The sequence below is a fragment of the Madurella fahalii genome (genome assembly GCF_045866475.1).
Source record: "Madurella fahalii IFM 68171 DNA, scaffold_4, whole genome shotgun sequence".
Lineage (NCBI taxonomy): Eukaryota > Fungi > Ascomycota > Sordariomycetes > Sordariales > Madurella > Madurella fahalii.
Window position 1 is genome coordinate 396,876 of NW_027263974.1, and position 19,603 is coordinate 416,478.

The following is a 19,603-nucleotide window of genomic DNA, read 5'->3' on the forward strand; positions in this document are numbered from 1 at the left end:
ACCTGTTCATTGGACTGCTGTTCGTAATAGGATGCCAGAATGGCATGTCTTTGATGGCATGTTGGAAGATCCCTTCATCCTACGCCAAGAGTCCGCTTTCCGCGGGTTGCGTTTTATTTGTTCAGCGCATTCGGTCCCCGCGGACGCCCGGCCGAGTTGCAGACATGTGGCTGCTGACAAGGTCCGCGGGGAACAGTTTGGTTACACAGACACTAAGTGAAACGCCCATACTGATGCGTAGAGAGTATATATCACGGGTGTGGCATTACAAGATTTACTGATGCTCCATTAAGCCAAATTGGACGCTAATTAAGCCAAGATAGACAACAAGTTGCGGGCACCTACAGTAGACACGATGAGGTGCGGTATTACATTGCTGTGTTGAATGCATGCAAGTCTCTAATTATAGCCTCTAGTCTAACGGACGAAGCAAAGAATATCGCATCAAAGACAACACCAAATTGGCTCAGGAAGTCATCCGTGAGCGAGACAAGACGTTCAGCAGACCGGACGGCAGCCGTGGCAAGAAAGACGACCCCGTAAGCAGCCTCGTTAGGGCAGCGGCGGCAGGCATCGGTTTCATATCGGAGGCTGTCCATTATCGACGAGAAAAGAAAGACAAGTCGCAGGAGCTCCAGGCAGCGTCATCTCCAGCACAACTCAACGAGGCACTATGGGCGCAAGACGATGATGCAGAACGAGAAGCAGTGAGGGAAGAACCTGAGTCACAGCCCCCCAAGGAGCCAAACGACTTGGCCAAGGCGTTCCTGAACCGACATCCTCGTTTACCTGACCAAAACCCAAACTCTAAACTGGGTTTGCCCGTGGTACTGGTCCAGAGACGGCCCAAAGCTCGAGCTCGAGGGTTCGTACGGGCCTACGCGCCGGTACTGGCCGATGTGGGTATCGACCAGGAGACATTCCTCGACTTCATCGACACATTCAACAAGGCATTAGAGCCCAATCCATGGCTATACGCAATCAATCTGGCCGGTCTGGCAGGAGTGGAGTCGCACGAGCCGCTGATGATGCTTCTCGGCGTCGGGGTCGGCATGGCTACCGAGGTTATCATGGAAGGGCACAGCCGGTTCCGTTCCAATACGTTTCTAGATTGCGTCAACGCGGAGATGTTCATACCTCGGGGCGTGGTGTGTCTTGTGGTGACGTGGAGGCCGGATCTCAGCGAAGACCAGGACATCATAGCGGCGGTCGGCTTTGACGGGCAACGGAGGGCGGCCGAAGCATCTGGTGAAACAGGCCTCGCCAAGAAGATTCAGGACTTGACATCACAAATGCAGCGCATCACCAAGCATTCCAATGGCGCTTTCAACTGGGCGGAGACGGCCCCACTTGTCTTCCCGCCGCCGGACACGGCCCCGAGCGCTGGAAAGGATAATGTCGCCGACCGTGCAGAAAGGTGGCTTGACGAGCATATGGATAAACGTGCGCAGGCCAAGTGGACTGCCGACAATACGAAACCCCCCATTGGAAACGCGCTACCAAAACCAGAGTTTCGATCGCGATACGCGGACCCAAACCATCCGGCTTCCAGTGGAGATATCGTGGCTTTCCTTACTGGCGGCAGTGGCAATACGGGCCGGCAGAACCTACCAGAAGTCAAAGCGGTCCAGGTGAAGCTACTGCTAGTTCAGAGCGTACTAGAGGCGATGGGGCAGGACAACTAAGGAAAGCGGAACGTGCCCCTGGCGGCCGAAGCGGTGGAATAGCAAGTTTACTACAGAAGGTACGCGGACAAATCCCCAATTACCTAGTCATTAGATTTGGCTAACTGGGCTGCGAGGATGTCTTGTACCTCGTGATTGTGAGCCTTCCGTGACCAGGGCTGCAGTGGTAATCCTAGATGTTCTGCGACAGCATGCTTTGACGTCATAGGCAGGGTGTCCATGGGAAATGCTAGTGGCTTCTAGTCTACGCCCTGGTGAGGCGTTTGGGAGTAACTGCCATAATCAATAGCGGGATACGTGCCGATGGTTCATACGTATCTATGTCTAAGCGCTCTCGTTAGAGGCTCGAACCCACGACGCCTGAGGCGTAGGCAGCCTCTAGTCGATGGATAAGGTACTTTAGTTAAAGATCTTGCAGGTTGCGACGGTTACTTCTCTTAACGTACAGGATTCCATCTGGCACAATGTTTTGGCCGTCTTATTTGCGGACTGTCAAATTTAAGTTTTGGTTTGGTGGAGAAACGAAAGCCTCACCCAAAGCTTACACATAACCATCATGCCGCGGTTCGGCGAATGTGAACGGACCTAATAGTGAGACATCGCCACGACTCGGGTCATGGCAAATCCACCGCTAACTAGTTTACTGCAGCATAGTAAAAGATCTAAATCGGACCGGATGGTGCAAGAGCACGCGTCCCTCTAGCTACCTATCTGATGCAAGCTACCAAAAGCTTGATAGCATTCAAGAGTCAAACTGTAAGAGGCATCTGTGCTTCATGGCCTTTTAAAGGCGAGCTCAACCGCTGCATACGACCTGGAGCGGCATTCAACTACCAAGTCACCAAGCCACCTTATTTTGGCAATTCTCATACCCAATTCAATAAATCCCTTCATTGAACACTGCAACTAGTAAGAATGAGCCACCATACCACAATCAGATTCCTAGGGTCCAACGATCCGGAAGATCCCAACTGCGATGTCACCTGCAACAATGACGCCGGCGCCGGGGCCGGCGCCAACGCTGACACCAACACCGACCTCTTCGACAACGACGGAGGCGGCGAACCGTACAGCGACACTTATGCGGAGCAGGCATCAAGAACTTCGCCCGAGTTTATCTATGTTCCGCTAAGTTGCTGGAGACACCTCGACATTGCGGCCGAGCAACGCAAGCATCCTTGGGACAAATTCTTGAGCGGCCTGACAGATCCGGCCAATGGATTACGCGAGAAGTGGGATAGTCTCGACCAAGACGTCCAGGCACGCATTCTGGACTTTTGGCCGAGATTGATGTCCTTGGCCAAGACCCAGTGGAACCGAAAAGTAAGGGACGTACTCAACAATTTCCACGGGAACCGGCTCCTTCATCAGAGTCCCGATGTGGAAATAGATTCGTCTATTGTTAGGTTCATCGTCTCGTCCATTGAGACCGCCAAGAACGCTGTCTCCAATGACAGCGTCGTCGTTCCACGCATGCCACTTGCCGGGCAACCACCCGGATTCACGGCCATCTTCGGGACCGGGGCCGCGGGCTCCACGGCTGACAACGACGCCGCAAACGGCCCACATGGCGCTCTGCAACCGGACACGGCTGGTCCTGCGATGGCGCCGACCCCCTCGGGCTCTGTGGCGAGGTCTTCACTCCAGGTTGTAGGGAACACACCAGTAGTCCCCCAAACCCAGCCGGAGGCCCCAGGCGGACGGAAGCGGCGCATGGAAGGGTCCCATGGTTTCCGGCCTCGGGGAGCTCCTTCAGCCGTCAACAGGCCAAATAGTCAGCTGCCTCTGCGAAGAGCCCAGCACCTGGGTCTGCCTGTGCCGCCACCTCTGCCGCCGCCACCGCCGCCGCCGCCGCCAACGATCCCCCCAGCCGGTGCTCAGATGACTGCCGTTCTCTCCGGCTATGACCAACTCGCCCCGGCCCCTCCCATCGGGACGGTACTACCACTGGCTCCGACTCCAGCCCTAGCTACGCAAACCGGCATGAGCTGGCTCGCCCAGCGCCACCTCCTCCCCCTTTACCTGTTCCAGAATCCCGAAACTGGATCCACGGCCTATATCCAGTTGAGGCCGTGGCAGACACTGAATGGGGTGTGAGATCGCGAGGGGATCATGGTTCGTCGTGTGAGGGATTCGGTCAACGTTCTCTTGATAGCAGGGTGCGCTAGGGTTTTACCAACGTTGTTTTTCTCCCTGACATCTTTTTTTTTTTTTTTTTTTTTTTTTGTACTTTCCGCTCTCGTGCGAAAAATTGATACCCAGCTGAAGGTAGCCAAATTTATTAACGCAATGAACTTCTCTCGTCCTCTTGTGTGCTTCTGAAGTTATTCCAAGCGCTGCTTCTTCTATCTCATGTTGAATTAGGAGGATGATATGGTCGCGTATAATACTACGCAACAAGCCGGACCATACCCATCGATGACCAAACAAACGTGTCGACAACGATAGCGCAGAAAGCGGAGAAAATCTGCGCCAAGCTGAGCGAAGTGGTTATGTCTAATTATCAGGGAGCATTTGAGGGTGATCACGTCGGCGGAAGCTGGCCTTTCGGCAATGAAACGACAGCGCAATCATCGTAGACAGCGACCCGCCGAGCACGACACAACGAGGGCTAACATGGAGACTCCGGGTAAGACGAGTAGGAGTAAAAGGACGGAACAAGAAAGATCGACGGGATGTCGGTACTTCCGAGGGGGTTGGTATTTCCCATGTAAACCCGCACGCGGTCCGGTGACGGGTAGGCGATTCAGTTTAACTGTGCTGTCGGATATCAATAGCTTAATTAACACACTTGATCCATTCAACTAGTCGATGCTACTCAACGGAGCATCAAAAAAGCCCACCTAATTGTCAATGGCTACATTAGAAACGCCGGGGAAGATTAGGGATGAAAAGCACCGGGAGAATAACATTGAGGCTATGCTCTAGTAAAAGAAGGCCTTGTTTACCTGCCTGTATAATGCTTGGGTTGTCATCGTATCTGGATATCACGTCCATAAATACTTGAAGCTTCGATGATTGCTGCTTACGAGCGGGTATGCACGAAGTGAGCGAAGGAAGGAGCCCCAATTCCGTCACGGGCCCACTGAGCTGACCTCTAAGAATCCGGAATTTGTAGCACTCTATGCCAAAGTTAAGCATTGCATCTAAGTGTCACATTGACTATACCGGGGAATCGGGGGCCGACTATTAGATGGGCAGTCCGGGTGTGAGCGTTAACTACAGTCTGTATTTGTTAGGTTTGTCAGGTATGATGTGAAAGCAGAGTTCCTGTCGTGGGCAGTTTTTGTTCGGTTAATCAAGGAGAGCTGGCGAGGGTGTTTGTAAATCATCCTCGGCAATCGAGATGATCGTGATGGTTTCAAACTCCATTTAAGGATGATCACTATGCTCAACAGAACCTAATTATAGTGGAAGAGAGTACTAATGTCCCTATTATTGTAGATACTGTCTACTAGCTCAGGACTGGCGGGTTCCCTGAAAGCAACTGTCTACATCTTCCGCTTTCTGGCGAATAAGCCTCTGTCTCGGTCAAGGGGTTTCTGTGCGGGAGGACCTGGGGGATGTGGAGTCTGCGGTATGTGTCATCCGAAACCGAGAGGAACAAGTTGAGACGACACTCCGCTGCATCAGCACCTAGAATGCATTCGGATCATTAACGCTGATACCATCAAAAACCATGCAAGATCTCGGGTTAAGAAAATCCGTTTAACCTGACTTTAGATGAGATGGTTATTCTAAGATTATTAGTAGTACCGTAGGTTCAGCCTCTCTCGGAGCGGCTCAGAGATCAATTAGGAAATTGCATGTAGGATAATTGAAGAGCGTACTCTGCTCTATGTAAGTGGCGACGGAGTTGTTATATTCTCCTCTCCCGATTCCTCTTTCTGTCAAAATTGCGAACCACTGCCTCATAGGAAGCTCAAGATCGGGTTATTTTCTCCGCCTTCACGGTTGTCGTCTGCCGAGCCCGTCTGCCTTAACACCCCAACTCTTCCCCGCACCGGCTGCATCTGATAGTCGTTGCGCGAACCAGGAAGCCGGTTCGCGTGGTCACAGCTAACGGCAATAAAACAAAGAACCTGATCCTTCGCGCAGTTCGCTGCACCTTGCGTCGGCAAAATGCCTCGTCTTGCATGGCTCGTTTCGTGAATCGTGACCCCATGTTCTAGCCCGTTACATCGTGCTACCCATCCCGCATCTTGGCTTCCGTCGCGGCGGATGCGGGGAACCGCGAGCCACCTATCGTGGGAGGAGGATATTAATCTCAAGAAGACCCCTATGATGTGTGCGTCGCGCTTGACCTGACCAGCATGCTGTCTGCAATTCCAACCCTAGCACTTGTCCTATCTCACCTCGCAGCCGTCATCACCATTGCCCTTCCTCCATCCCCACCATGACCGACTCACGCCCCAAACGCCCCTTCAACAAGGTACCTCCCCCACTCGGCGCCGCGTTCCCTCCCTAGTTCCACCTCCCACTAGCTCACACCTCCCTTTCCCAAAACCACCAGGTGGTCATAGTCGGCGCCGGCCCCTCGGGGCTGCTCCTCGCCCTCCTCCTCTCGCGGCACTCGATCCCCGTGCACATCCTCGACGCGGCGGCGCACCTCGACCAGCAACCGCGCGCAGCCCACTACGGCACGCCCGCCATCCCCGAGTTCATCCGGGCCGGCATCATCGACAAGATCCGGGACCGCGGCCTCGTGCTCGACACCATGTGCTGGCGCCGCGCCGACGACCACTCGTACATCTCCGGATTCGACGCGGGCCGGGTGCTCAAGGACGTCGACGGGCAGGATCTGAGGACGCACTGTCTCGTGCTGCAGGACCTGGACCAGATGATGCTGGATGAGGTGGTCAAGCTCGGGGGCAAGGTGGACTGGGAGCACAAGGTTGTCGGGGTCGGGCAGGACGAGCGGACGGCGTGGGTGGAGGTGGAGCTGAAGGACGGGGGGAAGAAGAGGGTGGAGGGGGACTACGTGGTCGGGTGCGACGGGGCGAACTCGGCGGTGAGGAGGGCATTGTTCGGGGACGAGTTCCCCGGGATGACGTGGGATGCGCAGATTATTGCGACCAACGTGAGCGCTTTCTTGGAATGAGTGCTGGAAAGGGTGGACGGGGTGCTGACGGAATGCAAGACGTACTACGACTTCAAGGGCAAGTTTGGGTGGCACGATGCGAATTTCATCATTCACCCGGAGAACTTCTTCGTAAGTCTGCACACTTTCCCAGGCCGGGTTAAATGGCGGCTTTTCTGATTGTCGCATACAACAGATGGCCGCCCAGATCACCCACGACGGCCTCTACCGCATCACCTACGGCGAGACGCCTGGTCTCTCCCGCGAAGAGTACCTCGCCCGCCAGCCGGCGAAGTTCGAGGCGATGCTCCCCGGCCACCCCAAGCCCGGTGAGTACAAGATGATCAACTTCTCCCCGTACCGCATGCACCAACGGTGCGCGCCCAAGTTCCGCGTCGGCCGTGTCCTGCTAGCCGCCGACGCCGCTCACCTCTGCAATCCCTGGGGCGGTCTGGGTATCACGGGTGGCTTTGTTGACGTCGGTGGCTTGTACGATTGCCTCGCGGGGATATGGGATGGCAAGGCGGACGACTCCATCCTCGAACTGTACTCGGAGAAGAGGATTGAAAAGTGGAAGACCATCATCGACCCGATTTCGTCCGAGAATTTCAGGAGGGTGTCGGATAAGGAACCGGACACGAGGTTTGAGAGGGACGAGTTCCTGCAGCTTTTGAAGAAGGGCGAGACGGACGACGCGTTCCTGAAGGAGCTGTTGTTGGGGCCAATGGATGTGAGATATGACTTCACCCAGCATTACAAGGACGCACCAAAGCAGGCTGCATGAGTTTGTGGCTGAGGTGGGTGGTTTGGGCTGGGCAAGGATCGGGAATTGTTGCTCTAGGGGCTCATTGGTGGACGGTTTGAGTTCCCTTGTAATTGTGTCAGTATTTTGCCATTAACTAACATTGACACCCGATGGACAATGTTGATTGGGTACCTAGGTATCGACAACTGACCTGCTTGTGGCCGCAAGATGGCTGGCTTGCCCATGTCTCAAAGCCAGAAGAGGTCTCACTTCGACTTTGACAATGGCAGACTGCGGAAATCAGAGTCGCACATCACATCAGTCCCCTGGATATCGGAATTAGTCGGGGAAACAGCACCCTCTAAACCAACGGCATGCATCCACTGATGGGAGACGTTGAAACGGCCAACCCCTTCCCCAGGCTTTCCCCAACACCCTTTGTATGGCCGGAAAAGCTCCGCCTTTACGGCCGCCAAGGAATCGGAGGTGAAACTGTCGGGACTTCCCGTACATCCCTATTCCACGAGGCCGAACGCCGGGGTCTGCCATGTGTGTCAGTGCCGCTACCGTTTACATGTCCGGAGGGGATCTGCGGGTCTTGGCCGACCGGAAGGAGGCCCGTTCGGATCAACGCTTTTCATGAGTCGCACGCATTCTGCTGCAGACTCTCAGTTTCGATGCCTAGAGCTCCGGAGCCCCGAAAGTATGCGAGCCACGGGACGGCAAGCAAAAGTTAATAAGGACACCAAAAACATACAACACCGAGGATTCGCTGGTCGCCACCGACCCAACTACTAATTCGGCGATCAGTAGCTTATCTAAGGGAGAGCAGACGGGATCCCGAGTTCTCTACTGTCTATGGTCGTATGTGATAGGTATTGGCGATAGGAGCGCATTATGAGGTAACTTCCCGCCGCTTAATCCCCATTCCGGGGCAACGGGACACTGAACTATACTGGCAACCCAAAGCCTTTGACGAGATCTCACGCTCTCCACTTTTGACCCCGGTATCGCTGAGACATTGAATTACTTTGATTGGCCGTAGATGGCTCTGCAGGACGGTTGTGCCATGGGTCGAATGCTGGCAATTCGCTTCTCTCAAAACTTCTGCAACCACCCCCCCCCCCCCCCGGGGAATTGCCGCATACAGAACGGTTAACTGCAAGATTCACGTCAATACCCAAACAAGACCATCTGCTTGACCTCGAATGCTTTTGCGCTGTCGAGTGGGAATGCGCCTCGGAACTCATAGATGTCGTTTCCTGGATCGGTGAGGGCTGCAAACTTCCTGAGAGCCAGCGCCAATAAACTGGAGCGGTGGGAAGAATAGCCGAGCAAATTACATTGCAATAAAAGATTGAAAACAAACTCCAACGTATTGCAAGTCGCCGTCATGGAGTAAGGACGAGCAGGAACTGAGGCCGGCTTCGATCACGCAGACAGACACGGTTCGGCATCACCAAATTCCCACTAATTAGAGCGCATGTGGACCCATAAATTTGCTACCTGTGTTCCCAGCCTCCCTCAAAGAATTCACTTAGACCGAGATGGAAACTCTGCCTGGGGGATCGATGATTTCTTCCCACGAGAACTCCCGGTCTACAACCCCGTGTATCCTCCTCTATGATACCTCCGATCACTCCAGTGAAAAGTTTCCGAATGAGGAGAGACTCCATCGCTAGTTCCTAGACAATGACGAAAATGCGGAAAGATCGTTGTTCGCCTTGAGGTAGTGCACCCCAAATGACTTTCCTCATCCCATCCTAGCTTCCTCAACTCAGTCCTCCTCAACTCATGGTTTTAGGCGCTGCTGCCGCTGCCGCCACTGTCGGTGATGGAGTTGCCGTTGCCGTTGCCGCTAACGCCGCCAGCTCCGTCGCTTGTAACATTCTGGTCGGCTGCGGCGGCGGCGGCGGTGTTTCTGTTGCTCTCGTCCATCTGCCGGAACATACGGTCGACGAGTTCGCTGAGGCGCTCGTCGCTAGGATCGTTGGCAGCGTGGTGTTGGCAGCTGATTGTGAGGCGCATCCTCTCGGGAAGGTGCCGGGGCCGACAGCCACGAGTTCCCATCTTATCGCATGGGCGGTTGGGCACGGCACTAAAGTAGCAGCCGCAGGCCCAGTGGAGGCGCTTGATGTAGCACATGCTGGCGGTTGGCGGCTGAGGTAGGTATCTGCTGACTTTGAAGTCAGCTGTCAGCTAAATCATGATGCTCTGAAAGTGACAGGAAGGGCCAGCCTTGCCTTGGAGAGACTTGGTAACTGAGAGCTCAGCGGTTCTCGGGTTGATGGAATGGAAAGAGGGATGAAAATCAAACGTGACTTGCACGTGACGGATTGGAGGTATAAGTAGAGGCCCTCATGGGATGGCTTGGGGTGCGCGAACTTTTACTGTGCTCCATGAATAAGGATCCGTTATTGTGTTTCTATTGTTTTTCTCCGCTGAAATCATGCCGCATTGGAGCTGCCAGACCGGGGGTAACTTGATATTGTTCCTACCCACAAAGCTCTGTCCGTGGGTCTCAATATTCTCAAAACATAACGTTATTCAAGAACTCTCATAATAATTACACCCACCCTATTCACACCACTGCGCGGTTTGCACACATGCTTTCCATTGCAGGCCCCGGAGTCAATTGGCTGCGTTAACATCGATATTAAAGGGATTCCAATTGGCAGAGAACATTCCAGTGCGTACGTATCAATAAGTTGTAGCTGTATTACCTGCCCGGGGAGAGTGAGGAATTGAAAGCTCAAGTCTCCGGGTATGTTGTGGATGCGGGAAAGCATCCATTTGCAACCTACGGAGACCTTAGTCAGGCTCTTGGAAATAGCTGTCTGGGGCACAACGAGCGCAAATCGGGGTTTATTTGCTGCGCGGTTTGGTGAGGGTTTGGCCCTCGCACCGGGAGCATGCCTGATGACGCCCCAGGCAGTATGATCTCCAGCTTCCTTGGAGTCCGTCATAACAAAATGTTTGGGGCCAGAGACTGCGGCTTCGCGAGGTACCACGGGTCGAGAGTATTCAAGTCAGTACTTGGTTGCCTTATGTAGAAGTACGGCGTAGTCAACTTGATCAAATCCAAAGCGGGCGCCTCGCGGGTTTCGGCCGCGTCTCGGATACGAGGCCGCCGACCGTCAACAACCAGGAGAGATGATTTGTGACAGCTTCATGTATTCAAATTATCGGTGCACGTTTCCAGTTTGGTAGCTGTTGGGCGGATCTAGAACAAGAAGATATCCGAGTTGCATCGGAGATCGTTGCAACCTCGACGCGGTCGCGCCGAGTACGATGTTTCGGGGCGCCATGCATTTCCAAGGACACCTTGACAACTCGGTCTTGAGCTTGCCACTTCCTGGTAGCGGTTCCGCTATCATTCTGCTATTGCAGAAGTTCAGGTCCAGTTACACTTCATGAATGTTTGCCTGACGGTTTCGATTGTAAGTGCTGTCTCCGATTCCCGGCACCAACCAGCACCTCCGGGCCTCTAGCTTGTAGACGCGACCAATGCCGCCGGCTTGCCAAAGTTGCACATTCGCTTGTAATCTATGATGTGCATCATTGGGACTGGCGAAAGTCTGATTGATCTCCATGCAGGTGCTGGAGAACTCCTTGAACTACCGTGTATCACAGGCAGGCGGCCAGTCCGATATTGAGCCAGGGGCGTCTGTGAATTGTCCAGACTGCAAGGCTAGGGTACATAGCTCTCTGATGACCGTCTCCAGACTCACCGCCAGCTTTTCCTCCCCGGATGCCCTACCGATCAACCCCGGATCTCCCCATGGATGTGGACAGAAGCGGAGTAGTGCTGGGTCCCTGGGTCGGGGGCTTCACCGACCGAACCACTAGCATTCAAGGAGTTCGAGGGGTCAAAGCCCTAATAACCTCACCTACTTAGCATACTTCTGGCCTCTTGGACGATATGGTGGATGCCATGCTTCCTATTGCCGGGGCGAAACGTTCCGTCTGTGTCATGTGAAGAAGCATGGTAGGGCACCGGCCAACCCATGCGCTGTGCTAGGTTGGATGGCGCAAATTGCACGACAATCGGCTGCAAAGTGGAGAATCCTGGAAGTGCTTTGTTGGAGGCTGACCATCAGGGACCCACACTTTCAGGGTTGCCACATGGCTCTCAGAGACCCCACATTAGCCCTTGCCCTCCCTTGTGGTTTTGATGAGGATGTACACGTACGTGTAACCGTGAAAGTCATCCTTTGTGCAGATGTGCTGGGCCAAAGGAGTGCTTGGCTGCTTTTTCTGAGCGGGTCTCAGCAACTGGCCCCGCATTCAGGGAAATCCTGCGTTTCCCCAGGGTAGAGATTTCGCCTAGCAGAGGATTGCACTAATCTTTATTGCGATCCCTCATACATATACACGTACAGCAGTGGCCAGACAGAGCATGCAGTACAGTACAATCTACTACGCTGTGCCCTGGTACCTACTAGGCTGTCTGCAACAGATGAGGTCTGGTGTCAGAGAGAGGGTCTAGCAGGATGGCTCTGGAAAAGTGAAGTTAAGCGTGGAAGCTGCGCTGGATACCGGGAGATGCGTCCTGCCGTAAAGGTCTCTGGCGGAGCCTGAGCACCCACGGCTGCCCGGGCCCGTCTGGGCCGTCTCGCTCGCCCGCAGGGGGTCCGGCGCGCCGAGCAGACGTGCCGAGTGTCGCACCGCTCACTCGACTGCCCGGCAGAGTGCGCGAACCATCCTCGCAATTGTATTCCGGAACGGGAATGGGAAAACTTCGCAGCGGCGTTCAAATTCCCAGGTCATGGGCATCCCTAGCAATTGGTTGGTGGGATGCCCCCCCTGCAGCCCCATAAAACCCTGGTGCAACCGAGTTACCCACCCAACTCAACTTGGAGCAGCCCAGCTTTCGAGAGTGTCAGCTTTCCGCTCGTAATCGTTAACAAAATCGATCGTCCCAGGATCAGGGCGGCGTTCGGCTAACTCCTCGACTTGGCAGGCACAACGCCAGGACTTAGGACTCAGGACTCAGGGGCTCGCCTGTTGTGCAGGACGCTAAAGTGACGGCACCTCGGCACTTGGCCTTGAGCATTCTACATAAATGATGCCGACACTACATAGTACGCTACTTAAGGTAGGTATGTTCTCGCATGATTAGGTAGTGCTTAGAGTTGCACGAACCTCAACGCTTCGGATGCTTCAGTTGGGCGGCAAAAATGCGCCCCTTTCTCATTCGACGCGTCGCACAACATTGGTTTTTATCGGCGGCGATACCGGATGGGGTATCTGTCAGCTTCCAGGCCCATCCCTCGGTCCACTCCTCAGTGGGCCCAGATTCCATGGCGTCTTCACCTATTCATCTGAGGAGTCGGTTGAGTTGCCTCGGCCCAGTCACGTTCCTCCTCGCTCTCGCTGAAGGGAGGCTGGGGCCCAGGCTAACTCCACCGTCGGGAGGGGCGGCGATACCGTGTCAGAGCTGCCCAGAAACGAGATTATGAGCGCTGACTCGATGCGACCTTTTCGGATAAGTTGTCTATTTACAAGCACTGCATACGCTGCAGTCAGTTTTGACGATCCGCCAAGCACCCGCCGTGGTCTCAATATGCGAGGTTCCATGGCTGCGGAATCGGGTCCGGAAAGGGTCCTTTCCCGGATGATTGAGGTAGGATGGCAGACTGTATATGTAGTCGCGGTGTTTCCGCTGCCCGTCCAGTAGCGGCCGCGGAGAGTTCGATTTCGGTCTCCGCCGTCCTTCATCCTCCCCCGGTGCATTTCCTCCCGGCCTGGGAGGGCTGCAATTCCCACCGCGAATGGTGACTTAATATGTTCTCCATCAGAAACACATGCGCCATTCTTGGCTTGTGTCTTCTCTCTCTCTACGGTGCTGTCGCCGCCACCGGTGACAACGATCATGTCGCCAGCCCAATCTCGCTCGAGGAGGCCAACCTGTCCCTGCCAGACTGCGCAGTACGTGCAAGAGATGGGCTTGAGGAAGAAATGGCGAGCTGACCTCTGGAATAAGCGGAAATGCTTGCTTGGTGCGATTAACCAGTCGCCTTGCGCCATAACCGACGCCGGCTGCATCTGCTTGGACCGGAAGCTCAACGACCAGGCAACGGCATGCATCACTGTCAACTGCGAGGTGAAGGAGGCTCTCAGTATGGGTGTCCTTGCCTACTAAGATACCATTAGACCTGCGCGAGGCACAATCACTGATGTCATGCAGCCGCCAAAAACATCACCTCCCACCTCTGCGGTCTCCCGGTCGAGGCCGACCATAGCCTCATCCCAACCTATGCCGTTTTCATCGGGTTTGCCGTGGTCGCGGTGCTACTCCGCATTGTTGCCCGCGTCCTAACGCAAGCCTTCTTTTGGTGGGACGACCTTTGCAACTTGTTCGGCTTCGTACGTCCCTGTCCGTATCTGAGGTGAAACAACCCGTTCGTATCTTAGTTAACCGCAACTCTAGATCGGCGCTGCTGCTTTCACGGTTTTCAACATACTATGTGCGACCACCTCAACCCCCTTTCCTCCCGCTTTCTTCCGTTTTATTCATAAAACGCCCCATGTCTAACTGAAGACTAGCCATAAACATCGGCCAGAGCAAAGACATCTGGTTCGTTTCGTTTGACGACATCACCAGGATCATGCAGGTCAGTCAGCAGCCGCACCTAAACCCCCAACTTCATCCGGCTTACCCACTCGAAACAGCTATTCTTTGGCGAGATGCTGCTCTACACGCTCACCCGCTTCTTCGTCTGCGCTTCCATCATTCTCTTTTACTTGCGCGTTTTCTCGACTAAGGGAGACAACAAACTCGGCCGCCTGGTGCAGTACACCATGATCTTCAACGTCGCGTACAATATCAGCTTCTTCTTCGCCGTTGTGTTCCAGTGCACGCCCATCCAGCTATTCTGGACGCGATGGGAAAGCCATCATCACGACGGCCACTGCGGGAACGCCAACGTGCTCGTGTGGGTGGCGGCCGTCACGGGCATTGCTTTCGATGTATGGCTGCTGGCGCTGCCGTTCCCCCAGCTGTTGGCGCTGAACTTGCACTGGAAGAAGAAGATCATGGGGGGTATGATGTTTTTCGTCGGCGCAGTGTACGTCCAGCTGAGATCGGCCCTTCTGCGGCATGCCCCCGACTAGCATGGCCCTGAACATACGTTGCTGACATTCCTAGTAAAGCGTCACGATTATCAGCTTGATCCGCCTCAAAACTATAAACGAGTTCACCCAAACCAGCAATCCAACCAGTAAGCTTGCCCTCCCAACAGCGCTTATTCCCTCGCACACATGGGTACTAACTATCTGAACAGGGGACATAGCCCAAGCATCCCTCTGGTCAGCAATCGAGCTCGATGTGGGCGTAATCTGCCCCTGCCTACCCTCTTTCCGCCTACTCCTCCGCCGCCTGCTCCCGCGCGTGATGGGCACTACCGGGCGGTACGAGATGGACCCCGTCTCCGACGCCACGGGCGCCATGCAGAGCGGGTTCCGCAAAAGCCAGGCGAATCTGATGAACACGGTTGGCGGTGGGCCTGGGGGCGGCGGCGGCGGCGGCGGTCATAATCACGACAACCGCGTGTATGTGCACACCAGCATCCACGTGGACCGCATGAGCATACTCAAGTCCCCGGCCGACGGGAACGAGTCACAGGACGGGGCGAATGACACGAGGAGCTGCGCGAGTGTTACTGGGCTGGTCGGCGATTCGTCGGATGAGGAGAGCCAGAAGCAGGGGCGGGGGAGGCGGACGAGTTTGGGGAGGCGTTAATGGAATGGTCCGGGAAAACGCCATAAACCGGGTTGGGTGATTTGGAGTTGATACTTATAAGAGGGAATTTATGCGATGCTGTTCAGTTACCCATGCTGTGATGTTCTTTGGCCTGCAGTAACTCCTTACTTACGGATGCCGGGAGCCCATGCTCGATATGGACTCTCACCCTAATTAATTCTTGTTCGCGGCGGGCTTATTCTAGCACATGGAGACCATGGGAGGTTTGAAAATATCGTCATCTATATGGCTCGGCTCGGAGAGGCGTCTACCTCTCTGGGGTCTGAGAATATTTGTGCTGTCTTTCTACTTGGCTTCCCACTCCATGCGGGCACAGGCTGGCCGGCCCAGACAGTATCATTCGACATCAAGAGCGGAAGTTGTCGTCTATGGAGCGCTGCCCGGATTCTTCTGCTATGGATCAAGTTATAGGAGTGCCGATGGTAGGCCTGGCTCATCTTTAAAATCCGTTAAATCGTTATAGGTGTTGATTAGAGAAACGTGTCCTTGCCCGTTGGGCCATTTCGGCGACGGCTTTAGGCTCACCTACTATGTTTCGGATGCCTCATCTGCAATGTAAAGTTAAGAATCAATGGAGACACCGCGATGTTCGGATCTATCAAGGCGTTTCCGGCTAGCGTGGCCTGCATGCTGTTCACATCCCGAAGTAACCTTCATGGTGTATAACAGGACCTTGGAACCGGGCGAGATGTTACCTCTTAGTAAAACGCGAACCATGACTCGCTTCGTGTCCCGTTTGTGAACATAAGCACTGGAACCGGTGGATGAATACTGAGTTGGGAAACACTGCCCCCAGAAGGCGGGGGTCCCTCTGGTCAGATGGACACACTTACTAGGATAATACCCCGGGGCTGGAACTTGCCGTAGGTCCATTTTTCCTTTGCGCCATAAGTAGGGCCGTCCTGGCCATTGCTCCTTAGACAGGACAATAAATTCAGTACTTTTCTTCACACTTGTTGCAAGCTCAATTGACGAGCTCTCCTTGCGTGCAAAGCAATCTCCCTCTGATCAGAGGGAGCTCTATCTGCACATGTTGTTTTGACCTTGTTTAAGCTGCAAGGATCTAGTTTGTGGTAGTGTCGTCTGGCCTGTCTTGTCTATCTTGTCTGTCTCGCATTTGGCCGCCTTTGCCCTCCCCCTTGTTTTGATGGATATGTGGGTGTAGATATGTATTTCTGCACCATTTCAATATTTCTCTCGTGGTTAAGAAGCAGGCAGTGCGCAGGATAAGGCAGTATTCGCGATCAATTAGCCGGAAGTCAAGGTATATTTCTCGACGGCGGCGAAGACCCACTATGCATAACAGGGGCCTTGCTAATCCGTATGGTAGGAGGACAAGCCCATAATCTTGTTGACGCCGGCACCAGAATGCATTATACCACTTACCTTCCACAACAAGTCATGCCCCCAATTTATAACTTACTCCGCTATACAATAAAAACGGGAGCATTCCGCCGAAGTAGGAAAATATTAGCCGAAAGATCCGGATAATATATTCAAATATAATATCTAGAGTAGATCCTAGGGACCGTATGGATAGTAGCACCTTAAGTAGTAAAATGAATTAAACTTAATATCTTATTCTCTGGCAAGTACCCAGAGAGAAGAGTATAAACTATAGTTCTTATTTATATAACGTATCTTATAAGCGAGATGAACATATAAGCGAATTGAACACTTTGACCGCGACGCGTCTTCTCTCTATACCACAACCAAAATCCTCTACACCCAACGATGTCTTCGGCTTCAAGAGAATCTAGGGTAATCTTAGCCCTTGAAGCTATTCAAAAGAACCCAAAACTTAGTCTCCGCGCCGCAGCCAAGATCTACAACGTGACAGTCAATACCATCCGAAACCGACGCGACGGCAAGCCTGTACGATACGACACCACACCCAACTCGCATCGGCTTACAGATTCTGAAGAGAAGGCAATAGTTCAGTATATACTAGGCCTAATCGTACGTGCTTTTCTACCGAGACTGCGTGGTATAGAAGATATGGCCAACCAACTTCTATGTGTACGCGACGCGCCCCCTGTCGGCAAGCTCTGGGCCTACAACTTTGTCGAATGTAAGGAAAAGATCCGAACGTGCTGGTCGTGTAGATATGACTGTCGGAAACACGGCACCTCTGAATCTTGGGAAATGACAGTTTAGGATTTTATGTATGTTCTCTCGTCTTGATTGTGTTGATTGTGTGTGTTGTCTTCTGTCCCCTCTCTATTTATACTGGAGAGCTTGCTCCTTTTATAGACGAGATATACGTACAAGATGACGTCTGTACAGTGGCGCAGTTGGCTGCCAGTCTTCCTTAGCTCAATAGAGTATATGGGTTTGGCTCCCGCACTAGATCCTGTGATCCTGATCCTTTGGATTGGCACCTGACCCTTTTGACAAGCAACACTGATTTTATAGGAGATCTGTAGTACTAAAACCCGTAATTGATTTATATACCACACAGCTTCCTATATACAAAAGCGACTAACAATACTAATACCAAAAATACATGTACACATAAATGCAACTCGGGAGCTCCCGCAACTATCAAAGTGCAGTTGACAAGCAAAATTGCTAGTCAACTAGGGTGTATATCGCGCTCGAAACCGCATTTATAGAGCTCGGCCCTCACTGCCGAGCTCAGCAGCTCATCATATGAGCTCGCCCAGACCATTTCCTTTGTGTATTTAAACCAGTTCTTCAGTCTCCTACTACAGTAGATAGATCTTCAGAGACTTCAACCTTTCCACGCACTTCCTAAGCCATCTACTGAGCTCCTATGCACGTGACAATTAGTTTTAGGGAGGCCAATTCCATGCTTTGAATGAGTTGTCGGTATAGTTCATTGAGGTCTCGAGGGATAGAATAGACTACTGCTTCGAGCTTCTTAATCTGACACCCTCACGCTCAAGGCTCAGAACTTGCGTCACCACGAGATGCACTCACATAAAAAGCCGGACGCCTGTTTTGTCCTTTCGATTGTCTCCTGAGACAGATTCTCCAGTGCGCTTTCGTATCAGTCACGACTATAGCGCCACAACTGGATGCTGCATAGCGTATTCTCAATGCTTTGCTATTACGAGGAGTTGAGACTTAACTAATAGCCTCAAAAGCCTCGTGTACTGCGGCCCATAGAGATAGAAGAGGAAGAAGGGAGAATAGGAGGGCAGATAGCTGAAAGCATCTCTTTGACGAGTCAGCAGTGTGGTATATAACCAGTTCTACCTTCATTAGATATTGCTCCCTCAGTACCTCGCAGCTACATGTATGTCCCGCAAAGCCACACAAGCCACAGGTTACTACGCAGTCTTTAAATGCTAATCAAGCAACTACACGGTTTGGTAAGTATACAGTAAAAGTATAAGTAGAACTCAATTCTCATTAGATCTCTATATAACCTTGGAGTTTCTTAGGGATGTTGTGGTAGGCATCACTAAGGAATATGGGAGACTTCCCGCATGTATGAGATGATTAGGGGTTTGGAGAAGGTGAAAACGTAGGGCAAACAACGTGCTGGAAGTTAGTATGATCGGGCTGAAAATCATCAAAGCCTGTCAAGCATACGGAGAGATCCATATGCACAACAGATAGCAGGATGGATTCTGAGGATGAAACGTGGATTTGGTAACCGTTAATATCTTGTACTGTTAAATAAAAGCTTATTAAGCATGATGACGAGGTGCTGTTAGTTGTGAGATTGCTGTCATCCTTTGACGCATCCTCCCAAGGCTCCAACAAATTAACCTGCAGAGATCGATGCATCTGTACCACTAATCAAGGCATTAATTACAATTAAGCGGATTTACCATTGTTCTATCGCGGGGTGCAGCTAAAAACAAGGCAACCAACCTGCGTAGGGTGGCCGTTTACTCTGATTGAAGCCCCAAGTCTTGAGCTGCTCGCGAGAGTCGGCCATGATTGAGAACGCGAAGAACAATGAGCTCTGGGACACGCAGCTGGACTTAGATCTAGAAGGTGAAAGTACACGGGAACGCTTGAGAGTGATGAGCTGCTGAAAAGACGGGATGGCAAGACAAAGATTGTGGCCCCGTCTGAGAACAACTTGAGTGAGCCCACGATATTGTGATACACCTCTGGACCATCAACTGCCATTCGCCACCCACAATATTAACGTGATCCAAAACTCCCGTTGTACAGGACCGGGCACTCCCTTTTCGGGCTCGATGCAGCATATTTGCTAGTTAGGTAAGGTAAGCAAGAAATGACAACCCACCGATATATTCATGGCATCTCCACTGATTACTATTCCAATTCCTTGCCTCATTCCTCATGAACACGTCTTTCCATGATGTTGCCCATGACCACCCTCT

At 52.9% G+C, this 19,603-nt stretch overlaps 5 protein-coding genes and 1 non-coding gene across 6 annotated transcripts; 5 read left to right on the forward strand and 1 right to left on the reverse strand.

Annotated features, from left to right (window-relative positions):
* Positions 1 to 355: 355 nt before the first annotated feature.
* On the forward strand, positions 356 to 1,820 carry MFIFM68171_07118 (uncharacterized protein; the record flags this gene model as incomplete). Its single annotated transcript, XM_071062538.1, has 4 exons — positions 356 to 360; positions 431 to 1,631; positions 1,728 to 1,744; positions 1,802 to 1,820. The coding sequence occupies 4 exons, from the start codon at positions 356 to 358 to the stop codon at positions 1,818 to 1,820; spliced, it is 1,242 nt and encodes a 413-aa protein (XP_070918639.1).
* A 780-nt stretch (positions 1,821 to 2,600) lies between these two features.
* Positions 2,601 to 3,782, forward strand: MFIFM68171_07119 (uncharacterized protein; the record flags this gene model as incomplete). The annotated part of the gene is made up of 1 exon (XM_071062539.1): positions 2,601 to 3,782. One exon carries the CDS (start codon positions 2,601 to 2,603, stop codon positions 3,780 to 3,782), a length of 1,182 nt encoding a protein of 393 aa, XP_070918640.1.
* Positions 3,783 to 6,081: 2,299 nt separating this feature from the next.
* On the forward strand, positions 6,082 to 7,549 carry MFIFM68171_07120 (FAD binding domain-containing protein; the record flags this gene model as incomplete). Its single annotated transcript, XM_071062540.1, has 4 exons — positions 6,082 to 6,117; positions 6,199 to 6,765; positions 6,826 to 6,897; positions 6,962 to 7,549. 4 exons carry the CDS (start codon positions 6,082 to 6,084, stop codon positions 7,547 to 7,549), a joined length of 1,263 nt encoding a protein of 420 aa, XP_070918641.1.
* A 714-nt stretch (positions 7,550 to 8,263) lies between these two features.
* On the forward strand, positions 8,264 to 8,378 carry MP_IFM68171_r16. The gene has a single exon (XR_011605957.1). It is a non-coding gene; the product is annotated as a 5S ribosomal RNA (ribosomal RNA).
* A 932-nt stretch (positions 8,379 to 9,310) lies between these two features.
* On the reverse strand, positions 9,311 to 9,655 carry MFIFM68171_07121 (uncharacterized protein; the record flags this gene model as incomplete). Its single annotated transcript, XM_071062541.1, has 1 exon — positions 9,311 to 9,655. One exon carries the CDS (start codon positions 9,653 to 9,655, stop codon positions 9,311 to 9,313), a length of 345 nt encoding a protein of 114 aa, XP_070918642.1.
* A 3,642-nt stretch (positions 9,656 to 13,297) lies between these two features.
* On the forward strand, positions 13,298 to 15,254 carry MFIFM68171_07122 (Repressed by TUP1 protein 5; the record flags this gene model as incomplete). Its single annotated transcript, XM_071062542.1, has 8 exons — positions 13,298 to 13,441; positions 13,497 to 13,632; positions 13,701 to 13,879; positions 13,944 to 13,980; positions 14,060 to 14,127; positions 14,186 to 14,580; positions 14,666 to 14,733; positions 14,797 to 15,254. 8 exons carry the CDS (start codon positions 13,298 to 13,300, stop codon positions 15,252 to 15,254), a joined length of 1,485 nt encoding a protein of 494 aa, XP_070918643.1.
* Positions 15,255 to 19,603: the final 4,349 nt, after the last annotated feature.